At 36.8% G+C, this 13,810-nt stretch overlaps 3 protein-coding genes across 3 annotated transcripts; all 3 read right to left on the bottom strand.

The window, feature by feature from the left end:
- Window positions 1-1,567: 1,567 nt before the first annotated feature.
- LOC126699719 (uncharacterized mitochondrial protein AtMg00810-like) lies at window positions 1,568-2,500 on the bottom strand. The gene is made up of 2 exons (XM_050397674.1): window positions 2,454-2,500; window positions 1,568-2,318 (listed from the first exon to the last, which is right to left on the bottom strand). The coding sequence occupies exons 1-2, from the start codon at window positions 2,498-2,500 to the stop codon at window positions 1,568-1,570; spliced, it is 798 nt and encodes a 265-aa protein (XP_050253631.1).
- Window positions 2,501-6,324: 3,824 nt separating this feature from the next.
- Window positions 6,325-9,983, bottom strand: LOC126713820 (uncharacterized). Its single transcript, XM_050413690.1, has 3 exons — window positions 9,811-9,983; window positions 7,185-7,519; window positions 6,325-7,025 (listed from the first exon to the last, which is right to left on the bottom strand). Exons 2-3 carry the CDS (start codon window positions 7,515-7,517, stop codon window positions 6,486-6,488), a joined length of 873 nt encoding a protein of 290 aa, XP_050269647.1. The 5' UTR covers window positions 7,518-7,519; window positions 9,811-9,983; the 3' UTR covers window positions 6,325-6,485.
- LOC126713819 (uncharacterized) lies at window positions 7,679-9,569 on the bottom strand. Its single transcript, XM_050413689.1, has 2 exons — window positions 8,654-9,569; window positions 7,679-8,574 (listed from the first exon to the last, which is right to left on the bottom strand). Exons 1-2 carry the CDS (start codon window positions 9,146-9,148, stop codon window positions 8,308-8,310), a joined length of 762 nt encoding a protein of 253 aa, XP_050269646.1. The 5' UTR covers window positions 9,149-9,569; the 3' UTR covers window positions 7,679-8,307.
- Window positions 9,984-13,810: the final 3,827 nt, after the last annotated feature.

Below are 13,810 nucleotides of genomic sequence, written 5' to 3'. Positions count from 1 at the left end.
CACTCGCGAGTAAGTCGCGAAGGGAGTCGCGAAGCATTCTGAGTAAACTCGCGACTGGAGTTTCCACTCGCGAACCAGTTGCCAAAATGAGACACGAAAATGCTAAAAATCTAGAAATTTTAAATTTTTTTGAAGTCTTTTTTGCTATTGGGGGCTCAGCTCGCCAGGGAGTCGTGAAAGTTTCTGAGTAAGCTTGCGACTGGGGTCTCACGATTGGATTTACCCACGAGAGTGAGTTGCCAAAATAGAGTTGCACAGTTTTTGAAAATTTTCAAAAACAAAAATATTTTCCAAAAACAATTAAAATACTCAAAAATCTTTTTGTGTTTGATCAACATATTATCGAGTAAGTGCAACACATTTAATCAAATACAATCACACGAATGAATAAGGCATTCATTGAACATAGGCATGTGTGATGTGTGTGGGTATCAAAGATGAGATAGTCCTTAGTCTAATGTGAATCTTCAATGATTAATTCAATCAAGACATACACAATTAGCATGAGGAAGAGTGACCAATCTCAATTACAGAAGTATACATATATGACCTCCCACAAAACTTGAATACATAATTTTGAAGCTCTTCATTTGGCTTCTTACATTTCATATCATTTGATCATTCTTGAAAAATACATCTCATTTTGAGATCGATGCCTGGAATTTTTAACATTTCAATTTGATGAATAAGCCTTTGGCTTTTGGGCACCATACATTTTCATAAAAATCGCTTTCCCTTTTTCCTAGTCAAATACTAGTATGTGCGACGGCTTTTGCAGTTCATTATCTCTTTTCATTTTGAGATTTACATTGGTTGAGCTCTTTAAGCAAAAAAATAAAATAAAAGAGTGGGAAGATATATAGGCAGAAGTCTATGCAAGTCTCAAGTTCAACAAAACCATAGACTAATCATTCATGACAAGTTTGAAAATATATTTACAACAGTCACATAGATGTCAAGATTTTTCCCACAATGATATGAGTGCATAGGGAACAAGCTATGCTCGTAAATACACAAAGTCATTTGTATGAAGGTTCAAGGCAAAATATGCTTGTGACAAAACACAATAATGCCGACCATACTTTTTGGATTTTCTACTTTTTATGTGTTTTTGGATTTTTGACAAAAGAAAGTAAAGATTGATAAAAAATAAAGCATTCAAAGCTCTTAAAAACAAACAAAAATTTGTCAAAATATGCTATATATGTGACAAATAAAGTGGTGTGCTATACATAGGTGAGATCAAATCAAGATAGATAAGTGAAGCACACATCACACATGAGATTCAGGGAATTGTACCAACGCCGATGGTCTTACGGAGAGATTCAAACTGTGGACCATCAAGAGGTTTGGTGAAGATGTCCACCTTTTGGTTATTTGTATGTATGAATTCAAGATACACGACTTTATCTTTCACCAAATCCTAGATGAAGTGATAACGTATCTTTTTGTGCTTTGACTTTGAATGCTGAACCAGATTCTTAGAGAGGTTTATAGCACTAGTGTTGTCACAGAACACACACATTGTATCTTGAGGAATCCTGCAGTCGTGAATCATCTTCTTCATCTAGAGAAGTTGTGTGCAGTAGCTCCCAATAGCTATGTACTCTGCTTCTGCCGTAGAGAGTGACACTGAATTTTGTTTCTTGCTCATCCAAGAGACAAGGTTGTTGCCAAGATAGAAACAGCTACCTGAGGTACTCTTCCAGTCATCCACACTTCCAGCCCAATCTGCATTTAAATACCTCGCAAGGCATGCATTGGAATCCTTTGAGTACCACAAGCCGTAATCCGGAGTGCCATTAACATATCGTATGATTCGCTTCATAGCAGTCAAGTGGGATTCCTTTGGAGCGGCTTGATATCGAGCACAAACTCCCATGCTAAAAGCAATATTCGATCTACTTGCCGTAAGATAGAGCAAACTCCCAATGATGCTCCTATACAAAGTTGGACTTACTTCTTCCCCAGAAGGATCAAGATTAAGCTTTGTGGATAAACTCATGGGAGTGGAGGCATGCTTTTTGGAATCTAATCCAAACTTCTTGACAAGATTTCTAGCATATTTTTCTTGTGAAATGAATATACCTTCCTTCTTTTGCTTGAGTTGTTGCTTGAGTTGAAGGCCCAAGAAAAATGTAAGCTCCCCCACCATACTCATCTCAAATTCTTTCTTCATCTCCTCGAAGAACTCTATAGCTCGAGCATTTGTGGTAGCTCCAAATACAATGTCATCAACATATACTTGAGCCACAAGAAGGTAGTTCTCATTAGTCTTGACAAATAGAGTCCGATTGGCATATCCCTTTTTGAATCCTCTGTCCAAGAGGTAATGTGTAAGCCGATCATATCAAGCTCTAGGAGCTTGTTTCAAACCATGAAGAGCTTTCTTCAATCTCAACACATGATCCGGGAAGTGAGGATCTTGAAAACCATTTGTTTGTTCGACAAACACTTCTTCATTCAGGTATCCATTGAGAAATGCATATTTCACATCCATTTGGTAGAGTTTGAAGTTCATAGTGCATGCAATTGACAGAAGAATGCGGATAGACTCAAGCCTTGCTACGGGAGCAAAGGATTCATCAAAATCTACTCCTTCCACTTAAGTGTATCCTTAGGCCACCAATCAAGACTTATTCCGTATAATCTTGCCATCTTCGTCTGTCTTGTTTTTGAAAATCCATTTGGTGCCGATGACATGAATGTTTTTAGGCCTAGGAACAAGTTCCCATACATCATTTCTTACAAATTGATTCAACTCTTCATGCATTAAGTCCACCCAATTTTCATCTTGAAGTGTTTCTTCTACCTTTTTCGGCTCAAATTGGGTAAGGTAGCAATGGTACGTTACATGATTGGCAAGAAGTGTGTTTCCCTTTCTAAGACGAAGACCTTCATCTAGAGACCCAATGATGTTACTTTCTAGATGGTTTTTAACCACTCTTGATGATGGCTTCTTTGAGGTGGACATATCATCATTCCAAGAGATAGGAGGATGAACTTCTGGAGGGGTGAGAGGACTTGATGATCTAGACATTGACATTGTGTCCATTCTAGAGTTCACGAGAGTCGATTCCTTTTCCGGTGTAAGTCCTTCCACTTCAATATCTTGTGCTTTAACCTCAACGGTGGATTCTTTGGAACTTGGTCCTTCTCCATCATCATCAATCTCTATGTTTGTTATGGCATCATTAATCACCACATTGATGGACTCTATCACTGTCTTTGTTCTCTTGTTGAAGACTCTATATGCCCGGCTAGTGGTAGAATAACCAAGGAAAATGCCTTCATCACTTTTGGCATTGAATTTTCCAAGGTTCTCCTAATCATTTAGAATGTAACATTTGCTCCTGAAGACTCAGAAGTACTTCACTTTAGGCTTCTTTCCATTCCAAATTTCATATGTGGTCTTCTTCATTCCCGCTCGGAAGAATATTCTATTACCAATATGACAGGAAGTGTTCATAGCTTCTCCCCAAAACTTTTGAGGGATTTTCTTGTTGAGTAGTATAACTCTTGCCATTTCTTGAATCACCGGATTCTTCCTCTCAGCTACCCTATTTTGTTGAGGAGTTTTAGGGGCTGAAAGGTCCTTTTTGATCCAATTTTTCTCACAAAAAGACTCAAATCTTGCATTCTCAAACTCCTTGCCATGATCACTCCTTATCTTGACAATAGGAACCCCTTTCTCATTTTGAAGCCTCTTGCACAGAATTTCCATCTCTCACTTACCTCTGATTTTTTTTTTTCCTAAGAAATTCCACCCAAGTATATCTTGAGAGATCATCAACAATGACCATGATATACTTTTTCCCTCCTAAAGCTTTCAGTTCTTGTGGGCCCCATTAGATCAACATGAAGAAGCTCTAAACATCGTGAGGTACAAATCACATTCACTTTGTGATGATTTGACTTTGTTTGTTTCTCTATTTGACATGCACCACAAATAGTCTTCTCCACCTTTCCAAATTTTGGAAGCCCTACAATAGCTACAAGTTTAAACACTTTAGCCACTCGTTTGAAGTTAGCATGCCCAAATCATTGATGCCAAAGTTCTAACAAGTCAACCCGAGCACTTCTACAGGAAATTGTTGATGTAGGAACTATTCCGTAGCAATTGTCGGTAGTCCTATTTCCCTCCAATACTTGAATCTCTTCTTCGTCAATGATTACACACCCCTTCTTTTAGAATTGAACAAGGAAGTCCTCATCACATATTTGAGTGATGCTTAAGAGATTTGCCTTAAGCCCTTTGATGTATAAGATATCTTTTAATAAAGGTAGTTTGTTGACACCCCATTTTGCAACTCGCATTTAACCTCACATGGGGGGTAAAAGGGTAATTTCACCTTGAAAATATGCCTCTTGATTCTGGTCATTAGATCCTTAATCTCATTTCACTAAAATGATCTTGATATTGTAACGATTAAATCAACTGGTCATAAGCCCTAATCGAACCACCAGATTGAAAGTTATTATCAAATCAAGTTTTAATGGCTGAGATGCACTATCACAAATTGAGTCTGACTATATGTGATTATGAAAAATTGATTTCAATTGGTTATAAGTATAATCAATTTGGGATTGATGATGTGTCATAATTTGATTGGTTAGGACTACATTTTATGGTAGGGTTGTACACACCTAATTAACTAGATAGTTAAACATTAATCATTTAATGAGTAATTTGTGCAATTATATTTTAATTAGGCAAATTTGGAATTAATTAGGTCTGAAATGGGATTGATTGGGGCCTATAGTGTTAATTGGGAACTAATTTGGGACTAATTAATGCTAATTGTACTGAAATTGTTTTCTAACAAATGACCTCTGCTCACCATTTCGTTCATATCTCTCAGAATATTTTGAATCTATGAATGAGATTAATTTTCCTAGAAACTAGACATCTGGAGCTTCGATTTGAGCATAAGAATGAGACAATTCTGATCAGAATTGAGTGAGATATGATTTTTTGAAGTTAACTCTACAGGCTGTTACAGTAGCTATGAGAAAACCGAACTTTGTTTGCTTCTCACTCTCACTAATCTCTACATTCACCAAATTTTCCTAAAGGCTAAAATGAGGTCTAGGTTCATGATTCTTTGTCAACCCTCATTAAATGACATTCCATTCATATTTCCTCAACCATTACCATATAAATCTCTCATCTCCTTCATTCCAAAGACATATAAAAACCCCTCTCTTCCCCTCTCTTGAGTTCTAGTGAAGTTGAGTAGTCTTGTCATATTTTGGTCTTCTTAAGACTCAAGGTATTGAGTGAGACTTACTTTTTCTCTCCTAACTCTTCTTTTCCTCCACCCTTAGGATCTCTACCAAGAGTCTCCTCCTCCACCATATGGATCTTGCATGAAGGTATAATCTCTTTCCCTAACTTGTTTTTTGTGTTGCCATGATGAGAGTTTAAGATTAAAACATGATAATAATCATTTAAATTCCTTTGAATATGTTTGAATGTTCTAAATTTTTCTTATATATTCTTCACATGTTCTTGGTTGTTCATCACATGTTCATGCATAACACTAGTTTCGATCTTAAATTCCCATCAAAAACATGAAAAATATGTTTGTTTAATAATTATTTTAAATTTTTAAATTTAGGATATCACCATCCACACACATTCACTAGAATTTATTTTTCAATCCAAATGAAATGCTTAATAGATTTAATTAGGGTTTATCACATGCACACACAATGAATTCAACATGCAAATTGATGGATAACATATTAGATGATGTGATATGAATGTTGGCCATCATAATCTAGAAGACTGGTTTTACCGGGCAAGGTGGGTGTCTAACACCTTCCCACCTTGTAACATAGCCTTCGAGCTTAAGGGTGTGTTTGGTTGCTAGAAAACGTTTTCCGGAAAATACATATTTTCCGGAAATGCTAATTTCCGGAAAAGGAAAATGTATTCGGGTGTTTGGCTGTCTCGGAAATCGTTTTACGGAAAATCAATTCCGGTGTTTGATTCGTCCAAATATTTTACGGAAATCGTTTTATGGAAAATTAATTCCGGTGTTTAGTTCGTCCAAATATTTTACGGAAAATACTTTACGGAAAATACTTTACGGAAAACGTTTTCCCATGTTTGGTTCGGAAAATACTTTACGGAAAATAATTTGGATCATTTTACGGAAAATGATCTAGAATCTGGCCCTAAAAAATCGTCCATCCTTGAATGATATATGCATGGAATTGGAGAAGATCAATGCTATATTTTGCTCTTATAGATAAAATTGAAGAACCTGCATTCCCTATACATATCTGTAACAATACAAAAATTGCAGCATATTTGGTTCAACATCAAACATAATCATTCGAAATACATAATTTGGGCAATTGTATCGTCCCAATAATACAAAAGAGTACATATATAATACATTGATACGTCAATATTAATACTACAATGTCTAGTTAATTCCTAAATCTACCATCACAGTCAACATGAAATAAGCAAATCAAATTTGTGAGAAAAAATAACCATCAAACCACAACTTCCTCAACCTAGCATTCTTTGCTAAAAATCCACGTGCCGTCTTCTCATTCTCACAAAGATGGTCGAAGGCAGTAGCGAGCATATCTTCGCTATATCCATCCGCCATCATAGCCATTACCTCATTATACAAAGTTGTGTAATCTACCGGGCCCCGATTAATTTCTTTTAGAGCGACAGCTATTTCCTTCAGCTGACCAGACAGATCAGTCAGCACACTATCATCAGCAGTAGAAGCTGCACGCCCTCTTTTGCGGGACTTGGAAATTCCCGACCCAGTGGTGGATGATTCATTTACGTTCTTCCCCTTTTCAACCACACATTCATCCACATTATCTGCCACAAACTCTGCACTATCCCCATTATCCCCATTATCTGGCTCATTTTCGATATCCACTCCAGACTTAGCAAAGGCACCTGTGGCTGTATCCTTCCCCACCACAATCGCTAATTCATCGTAAAACTCAATTTTTTTGTTCAGATACTCGGCATGCTTCCGATGTGCCTATAAGGGAGAAAAGAACGTATATAATAATGCAATAATAACTTCACTCATAAATTCAATATAAAAGACTTTGCAATAACAATGACACTATAAATTTCATATAACATGCAAAAACATATATTATTATCTATATTAAGAAAATATAGTTAGAAGCCATACCATAACTTCTTCTTGGTAGGTTTTAGCGTCACACGTTATCATTTTCAGATTTTCGTCCCAACCGAATCCACTCTTCTTTCTAAGCTCTTGAATAGTTGCCCACATGGACCTTAGAGTCCGCATCCGGTTCTCCACAAATACAGGGTGGCACTCAACCCCGAAATGGGCCGTTATCTCCTTCGCTACAAGAGCAAAGGAGCCGGCCCTAAAAGTATTAGAGGGCTTATTGCCCTTTCCAGCCTCCTCTGTTAGTATCTTTAGCATCATCTCATGCATAGGTGGCAGCCACCTAAATTGCTTGCTGCCGCTAACTTTTTCCTTACCCTTTGACATTACTACATACGAAAATAGTATAGTGAGAGTAGCATTCAGTAATTACACTCGGAACATGAATAACAAATCAAACACACATACAACCACGCTTATGAATGTGCACAATAGAACGGAACATGCTAACTATGGAAATGACAATGTAATACCATCAAATAACAATGTAATGCTAAAAATACTTTTTCATTACATCACCAAAAGTCTATATTACATACATTGTCTTTAAAAAAAAACAAAAAGAAAAAACACATTACAATCATAAAAATCTAAATAAAGTACTACTCTCCACTCCTGATATAATCAGACCACATGGCTTGACATATCTCATCTCTCTTAGCATTCCATGATCTACTATCTTCGACGGACTCCCGACGAGACTGTGTTTCTTCTTGGTGGTCACTAAGCTCTACTTGGTTCATTGCATCTTCCATAATATGGTCATTTGGTTCAACCTCCATAATGTGATTATGAACCACACAACACGCTAACACTACTTTCACTTGGGTTGGGAAAGACCAATATGGTTCTGCATCCAACACTCGAAAACGTTTTTTCACCACTCCAAACCCTCGCTCAATGGTAGTTCTCAATGAAGAGTGTCGGAGATTGAACAATTCTTGCGCATTCTCAGGAGGACGATCACTAAACTCTTTCAAGTGATATCGTACACTCCGATACGGTGACAATATTCCATTTTTATTACCATACCCAGCATCACCAAGATAAAATTTACCTACATATATTAAAAAAAAAACCAAATCACTACTATGTTTAGGAAAACACATAATATTTATTAAACTAACAAACCAAAAGGGTGAAGTAATCGTGTAATACCATTGGGAATTGAAAATCCCCCTGGCCTAGCAAATGCATCATTGAATACAAGTGAATCATGTGCACTGCCTTCCCATCCAGCCAACACATAAGTGAACTTTAAGTCGAAACTAATGGCAGCTAACACATTTTGCGTGGTTCCATCTTTGCGACCACGAAATCTTCCTTGTATTTCAGGTGGCACAGATGCATGAACATGTGTACCATCTATTGCTCCAACACAATCCTAATTTTTGACAAACATAATGGTTTAAAATTACATAAATCTTCACAATTTACAAAAACACACAAGTCGCAATATTTACCTTAAAATATGGGTAAAACCTTCTGCTATTCCTTATCTCTGGAGGTGTATCTTCGCTACGCAGTCTTATTAGAGCTCTATATAATTTCAGGACCCCCCTAAGGACAACTTTGAAGTATCTATGAACAGTCTCAGTTGATCTATAGATCCGACCACCCATTACACGAAACCTCACATTATGACCAATAATGTGCAAGAAAATGAACACTTGCTCCGTAACAGACATGTGAACAGTCGGACGTACGTGCTCCCCCTCAGTGAGGGCGTGACATAAGTGGTGGAAAGCTATAGGCTTCATCCTAAGTTGATTCACACAATGTCTCTCACTTCCATGCAAAACACTATTTATGTATTCCTCTCTCTCGGCGGCATGGTTAACATAAGGCGCCCTAGGCAGATCTCTACGTCTACGTCGTAATTTCTTTAACAATGCAACCCCCACAAGGAGGACAGATGCAACTGATGCAAGAATTGCGGCTTTGGTTTTTTTCTTCATCTAACAAAATCACAAACATTGTAGTCTAAGAGATATGTAAACAAGTATGCTATTGATTACACCATAAATAAAATCAGCCACAAACATATAACATCCAAACCATCACATTGCATTCTATTTACACTATAACAATACCATCACATTGCATTCTACACAGAACCCAACTAACCAAATTCTAATAAAAATCACAGCAAAAACCAATCATGCATAACCAGTCAAGCCCCAAAAGAGCTTACAAAAAAATTCAAACCACAAAGCAATTGGGAATAACCTGCAATCAGAAAAGCCCCAAAATTGATATATGCATCACCCATAAATACACAGTTTCATAAACCAATCATTACATTTCATATGCATAATCCACAAATACACAGTTTAATCAACAATGGATAATTGAAAAAATTAATAAACCTGCAATCAGAAAAGTCCCAAAATTTTGATATACATTACCAACAAATACACAGTTATAAACAATGTATAATACAAAAATTAATATTCATCAAAAAAAAAAAAATACAAAAATTAATAAATAAAAACATGTAAAAAATTATATAAATATTTATATAAATAAACTGTTAGTATTTTATAGTGTGGATCGGATGTGAGTGGATCGGTGAGGTGAGTGGATCGGTGAGGTGAGTTTGAGCAGTGCATTTTCTCACCGTGGGTCTGCGGCGTTTGGCGCGGTGGTCGTCTGGCAGAGCTCGGCGTGACTGGTGTGAGGTAGATCGGAGCTCGGCGTGACCGTTGGCTCTCGTGCTTTCTGTGTTTGGTTGGCCGGATCGGAGCTCTGGGTGGCTGGATCGATCGGCGTGCTCGGATCGTTGGCTCTCGTTGAAGCTATAAGCTTCGCTCGTTGGCCGGATCGGACTTCGTTGGCTTCGATCTCGCTCTCGCACTTCTCGTTGGCTTCGATCGACTTCGTTGGCGTCGATCTCGATCGTTGGCGTCGAGCTATTCCGCGCTTCGATCTCGTTAGACGGCGTCGATCTCGTTCGTTGGCGTCGATCTATTCCGCACGATCTCTCTCTCTCGTTCGATTGTTTTTTTTTTTTTGTTCTTTCTCTCTCGCTTATGTTTGCTGTTCTCTGTTTTTTCTCTCTCTCTCTCTGCGTTTTGCAAGCCACGGAAATGAAATGAAGTGAAAATGAGGGCAGAATTTCATTTCCGTGGTCAAGGCTTCAAACTTCGGTCAACAGGAAAATGATTTCCGGAAAATAATATTTTCCGTGAGAGCCAAACGCCCTATTTTCCAGAAAACGATTTCCTGAATTCGTTTGAAGCCGAATCAAACGCACCCTAAATCAAGGGTTAGTAGATCGAATGCTTATCTATGTAATTTTCAATTTTTAAATTGTAATTAGGAAACAAAGGAATGTACTTTATCTTAGATTGTATCTAGGACCAAAGCCATGTAATTGTTGGGGTTTATGCCTTAATATCCAATTTATTGACATATCATAAATAATTAAATTGTTTAATTATATGAAACTATTTATTAATGAACTAATGGGACATTATCTTAGTCCATGAGATGCGTAATATGTGATTTATGTGAAAAGTCACAGAAGATATAAATCACAAGTTCTTTGTAAACTCAGAATTTTAGTTCGTAGTCGGTGATGGAATTGAGCATTTCATCTGCGAAGACTATAACATATCAACTAAGATGATTTGTCTTGATCATGGAAGTGGAAACTTCTAATTGATATGTTGATATGTTTTAAGAGTTAAGACATATTGAACTGGACCGCTGTGAGATTTATTATTCTCCTAACGAATGTCAAATGAATAATAAATCTCACGACTTCTATTTACATCAACTCTAAATCCTGAGAAAATAATGGACTTGATCATGAGGTGTAGGTTGCTTTGATATATCAGGAGTGAGATCTATAAGTTACGGTCAAAATCTCAGTATGTTAGGCAGCCGCATTTAGTGTTGATGTAATATATATTTTCAAGATAGAATTCATAATCTCTTAATGGAGATATAAAATATTCTCTTGAGATAAGTTTAATGAATTTGGTTATTCAGAGTGTTGGACCCAACCACTTTAGTAAGGAGTTACTAAAGTATATATTTATGAAATTGGATTTCATAAATATATGATGAATAACATAAAAGATTAAATCGGGTACTCGAGGATTAAGATGTAGTAATCTTCAAAGTAGCAGTCTATTTCATGACTTTGTATTACTACGAATATTTTAATGAAGGGGTTGCGTGTATAATAAAGTCTTGAGATATAATTTATTAATAAGGCCTAAAGTATATTCTTATAGTGGTATTGAATATAATTAATGGTAACTTTGGACTTGTCAAGAGTTGACAGAAAAGCCCAAGGCCCATTGGCGCTAGAGTCTTATTTGTTCCCTTTTGGTCCCACTCCAAGCCACATACTAGAGCCCAATTAGAATGACCCAAAAGGTTAGCCCAATTAGACAATCAGTTATATATAAGGAGAAAAACATACATAATTTAATAAGTGATTTTTATTAAGATCATATAAGGAATGAAATGATGTATGTGAGTGTTGGACACTCTTTTATTCTCTCCTTGGAAACTGATTGAGAGACCATATTTCTTGGGCATCAATTGGAATTGGAGTGAAGATTAAAAGTTTTCCCAAGTAATTCTCAAGTCTTGGTTTTGAATTTCATCGCACCAAGGTACGCTTTCTATTCTTTGTTCAATAATTCAAGGTTACATGTTATCTTTCATGAATGAAGTAGATTCGTGTTTGTTGCTTCCGCTGTGTTTTGTATGAGATACAAAACCAAGATTTTCCAACAGTAATTTCCTATGATCAATGTAAATTCAATTGAAAATTAATAAAATGAGGAATTTTTCAATTTTGGTTTTCTTATTTATCCCAATAATTAAATAAGTGGCAACTCCATTGTAAAACCCTTAATCTAAAGGAGAAAATATAACTAGTCGAACCTCCATTTTGAGAGGTAATAACACGACTCCACTTATTCACATGGGTTTGGCCAAACATCCTAAAAAAGGGGATGGGGGCGCGGTCTCTCACATAGTCCCGGTATCTCAATAGTCCCTTTGCCAAGTACTTGAGCATGGCTTCCATCACCAAATGTCACATAGTCACCGACCCTCTCTTTGAGTGACTTAAATAATAATTTATCTCCTGTCATATGGTAAGAACAGCTGTTGTCAAGATACCATAAACACAAATTAAATACCTTCAAGGAGGTGTGCACAAATAAGCGAACATGGGACAAGCACTCTTGATCTTTAAACAGAAAATAATCTTCATTTTCCACTCTCTTGTTAGATTGAATTTTCTTTTTAATATCATCAACCTTATCACACAATATTCTATTCCTTCTTTTATACTTCTTAATCAAGGAATTTGATTCACAAAGACTATTGTGTAGCATATGGTTCTCATTTTCAAAATATTTCAGCATGTGAACAAACATTCTAGCATGTTTCTTTGTTTTTAATAACTCTAGAAGTTCATTGTTAGGACATTCTTCAAACATACTCATAGAGTCATTATCACAAACATTTAAACCACAGTTCAACATAGCCTTTTCCATAGCTTCATCCATAGCTAAGGGGTCTAGGATCACACTTAGGTAATGAAACCATAGCAAGTGCACCTGTTCTAATACCAAATGAAAGTTCAATTAGTGTGTAAAACACTAATGAATGTTTAGATCCCTAAATTTAATAATACCAACACAAGCTTATATACAAACAATATATGTGTGGAATGATGTATATAAGCTATAACCAAATAGGTAAAACTCTCTAAACTATAATTAATCACAAACACAATAGAAATTAAAAGGTAAAGAGTAAGGGAAGAGAGATGCAAATACAAAGATAACACCGACACGTGTTATCGAAGAGGAAACCGAAGAACACGGCGAAAAACCTCTCTGCCGCCCTCCAAGCGGTCAAATGATCCACTAAAGAATACAATTGGGATACATGAATAGCAGAAGACCTTCCAAGCCTAATCTACCCAATGCACCTAAGCCCTCCAAGCTTCTTGCTCCAACAAGGTTACGCTTAACCTTGTCTTCTTTAGCTTCCCGGATCCCGCAATAAGCCCATTGCATCAACCAAGTAAATTGGTCATCTCTGAACTACTTCCCAAGCACCAAAATACCTCTCCACAGATACGGGTATGGTGAGATAAGGATTTCGCAAAATGTACCTCTTAAGGATATGTCAATAGAGAGGGTGAGAGTAGAGGAATTTAGAGAATTAAATGATGAAAATTGTGGACGAGTCAATCTTGTTTTTCTCTAAGGTTTCTCTCTCAAAATTATCTCTGGAAGCTCTCTACATTTCGTGGGTATAAGGGTATTTATAGTAGTGTATGTGAGGAATGTGAAAAATCAAGTTTCATCCAAACAGGGCATTTTGGGGACTCACCCTCGCGACTGGAATGAGTCGCGAGCTAATTGCATGGCCAGACTGTATATTTTTGTCCTTTAGTGCTTTAGCTGTCATGACCCTTCAACTCCCTGCATGCTACACATGTGAATATTAGATTTAGTCGCGAGCCTCCTTTGATTTGCACACATCTTGAGTTTTCTTCACACTCACACACACACACACAACCCTTACATGATTCCCACCTAAATACAGAGTATTTAATTGCTAAGGTACAAACAAATTTA

This window comes from Quercus robur, chromosome 2 (genome assembly GCF_932294415.1).
Source record: "Quercus robur chromosome 2, dhQueRobu3.1, whole genome shotgun sequence".
NCBI lineage: Eukaryota > Viridiplantae > Streptophyta > Magnoliopsida > Fagales > Fagaceae > Quercus > Quercus robur.
Note: the sequence above shows the minus strand (reverse complement) of the source record. Positions and strands in the feature narration are given on the sequence as shown.

Excerpts from the sequence above, each read along its gene's own strand:
- LOC126713819 (XM_050413689.1), bottom strand. The coding sequence starts at position 9,148 with ATGAAGAAAAAAACCAAAGCCGCAATTCTTGCATCAGTTGCATCTGTC. Across the intron at positions 8,575-8,653 it reads GGTTTTACCCATATTTTAAG|GATTGTGTTGGAGCAATAGA; the intron begins GTAAATATTGCG and ends GTCAAAAATTAG.
- LOC126713820 (XM_050413690.1), bottom strand. The coding sequence starts at position 7,517 with ATGTCAAAGGGTAAGGAAAAAGTTAGCGGCAGCAAGCAATTTAGGTGG. Across the intron at positions 7,026-7,184 it reads CCTACCAAGAAGAAGTTATG|GCACATCGGAAGCATGCCGA; the intron begins GTATGGCTTCTA and ends TCTCCCTTATAG.
- LOC126699719 (XM_050397674.1), bottom strand. The coding sequence starts at position 2,500 with ATGGATGTGAAATATGCATTTCTCAATGGATACCTGAATGAAGAAGT. Across the intron at positions 2,319-2,453 it reads GGATACCTGAATGAAGAAGT|AGGATTCAAAAAGGGATATG; the intron begins GTTTGTCGAACA and ends CCTCTTGGACAG.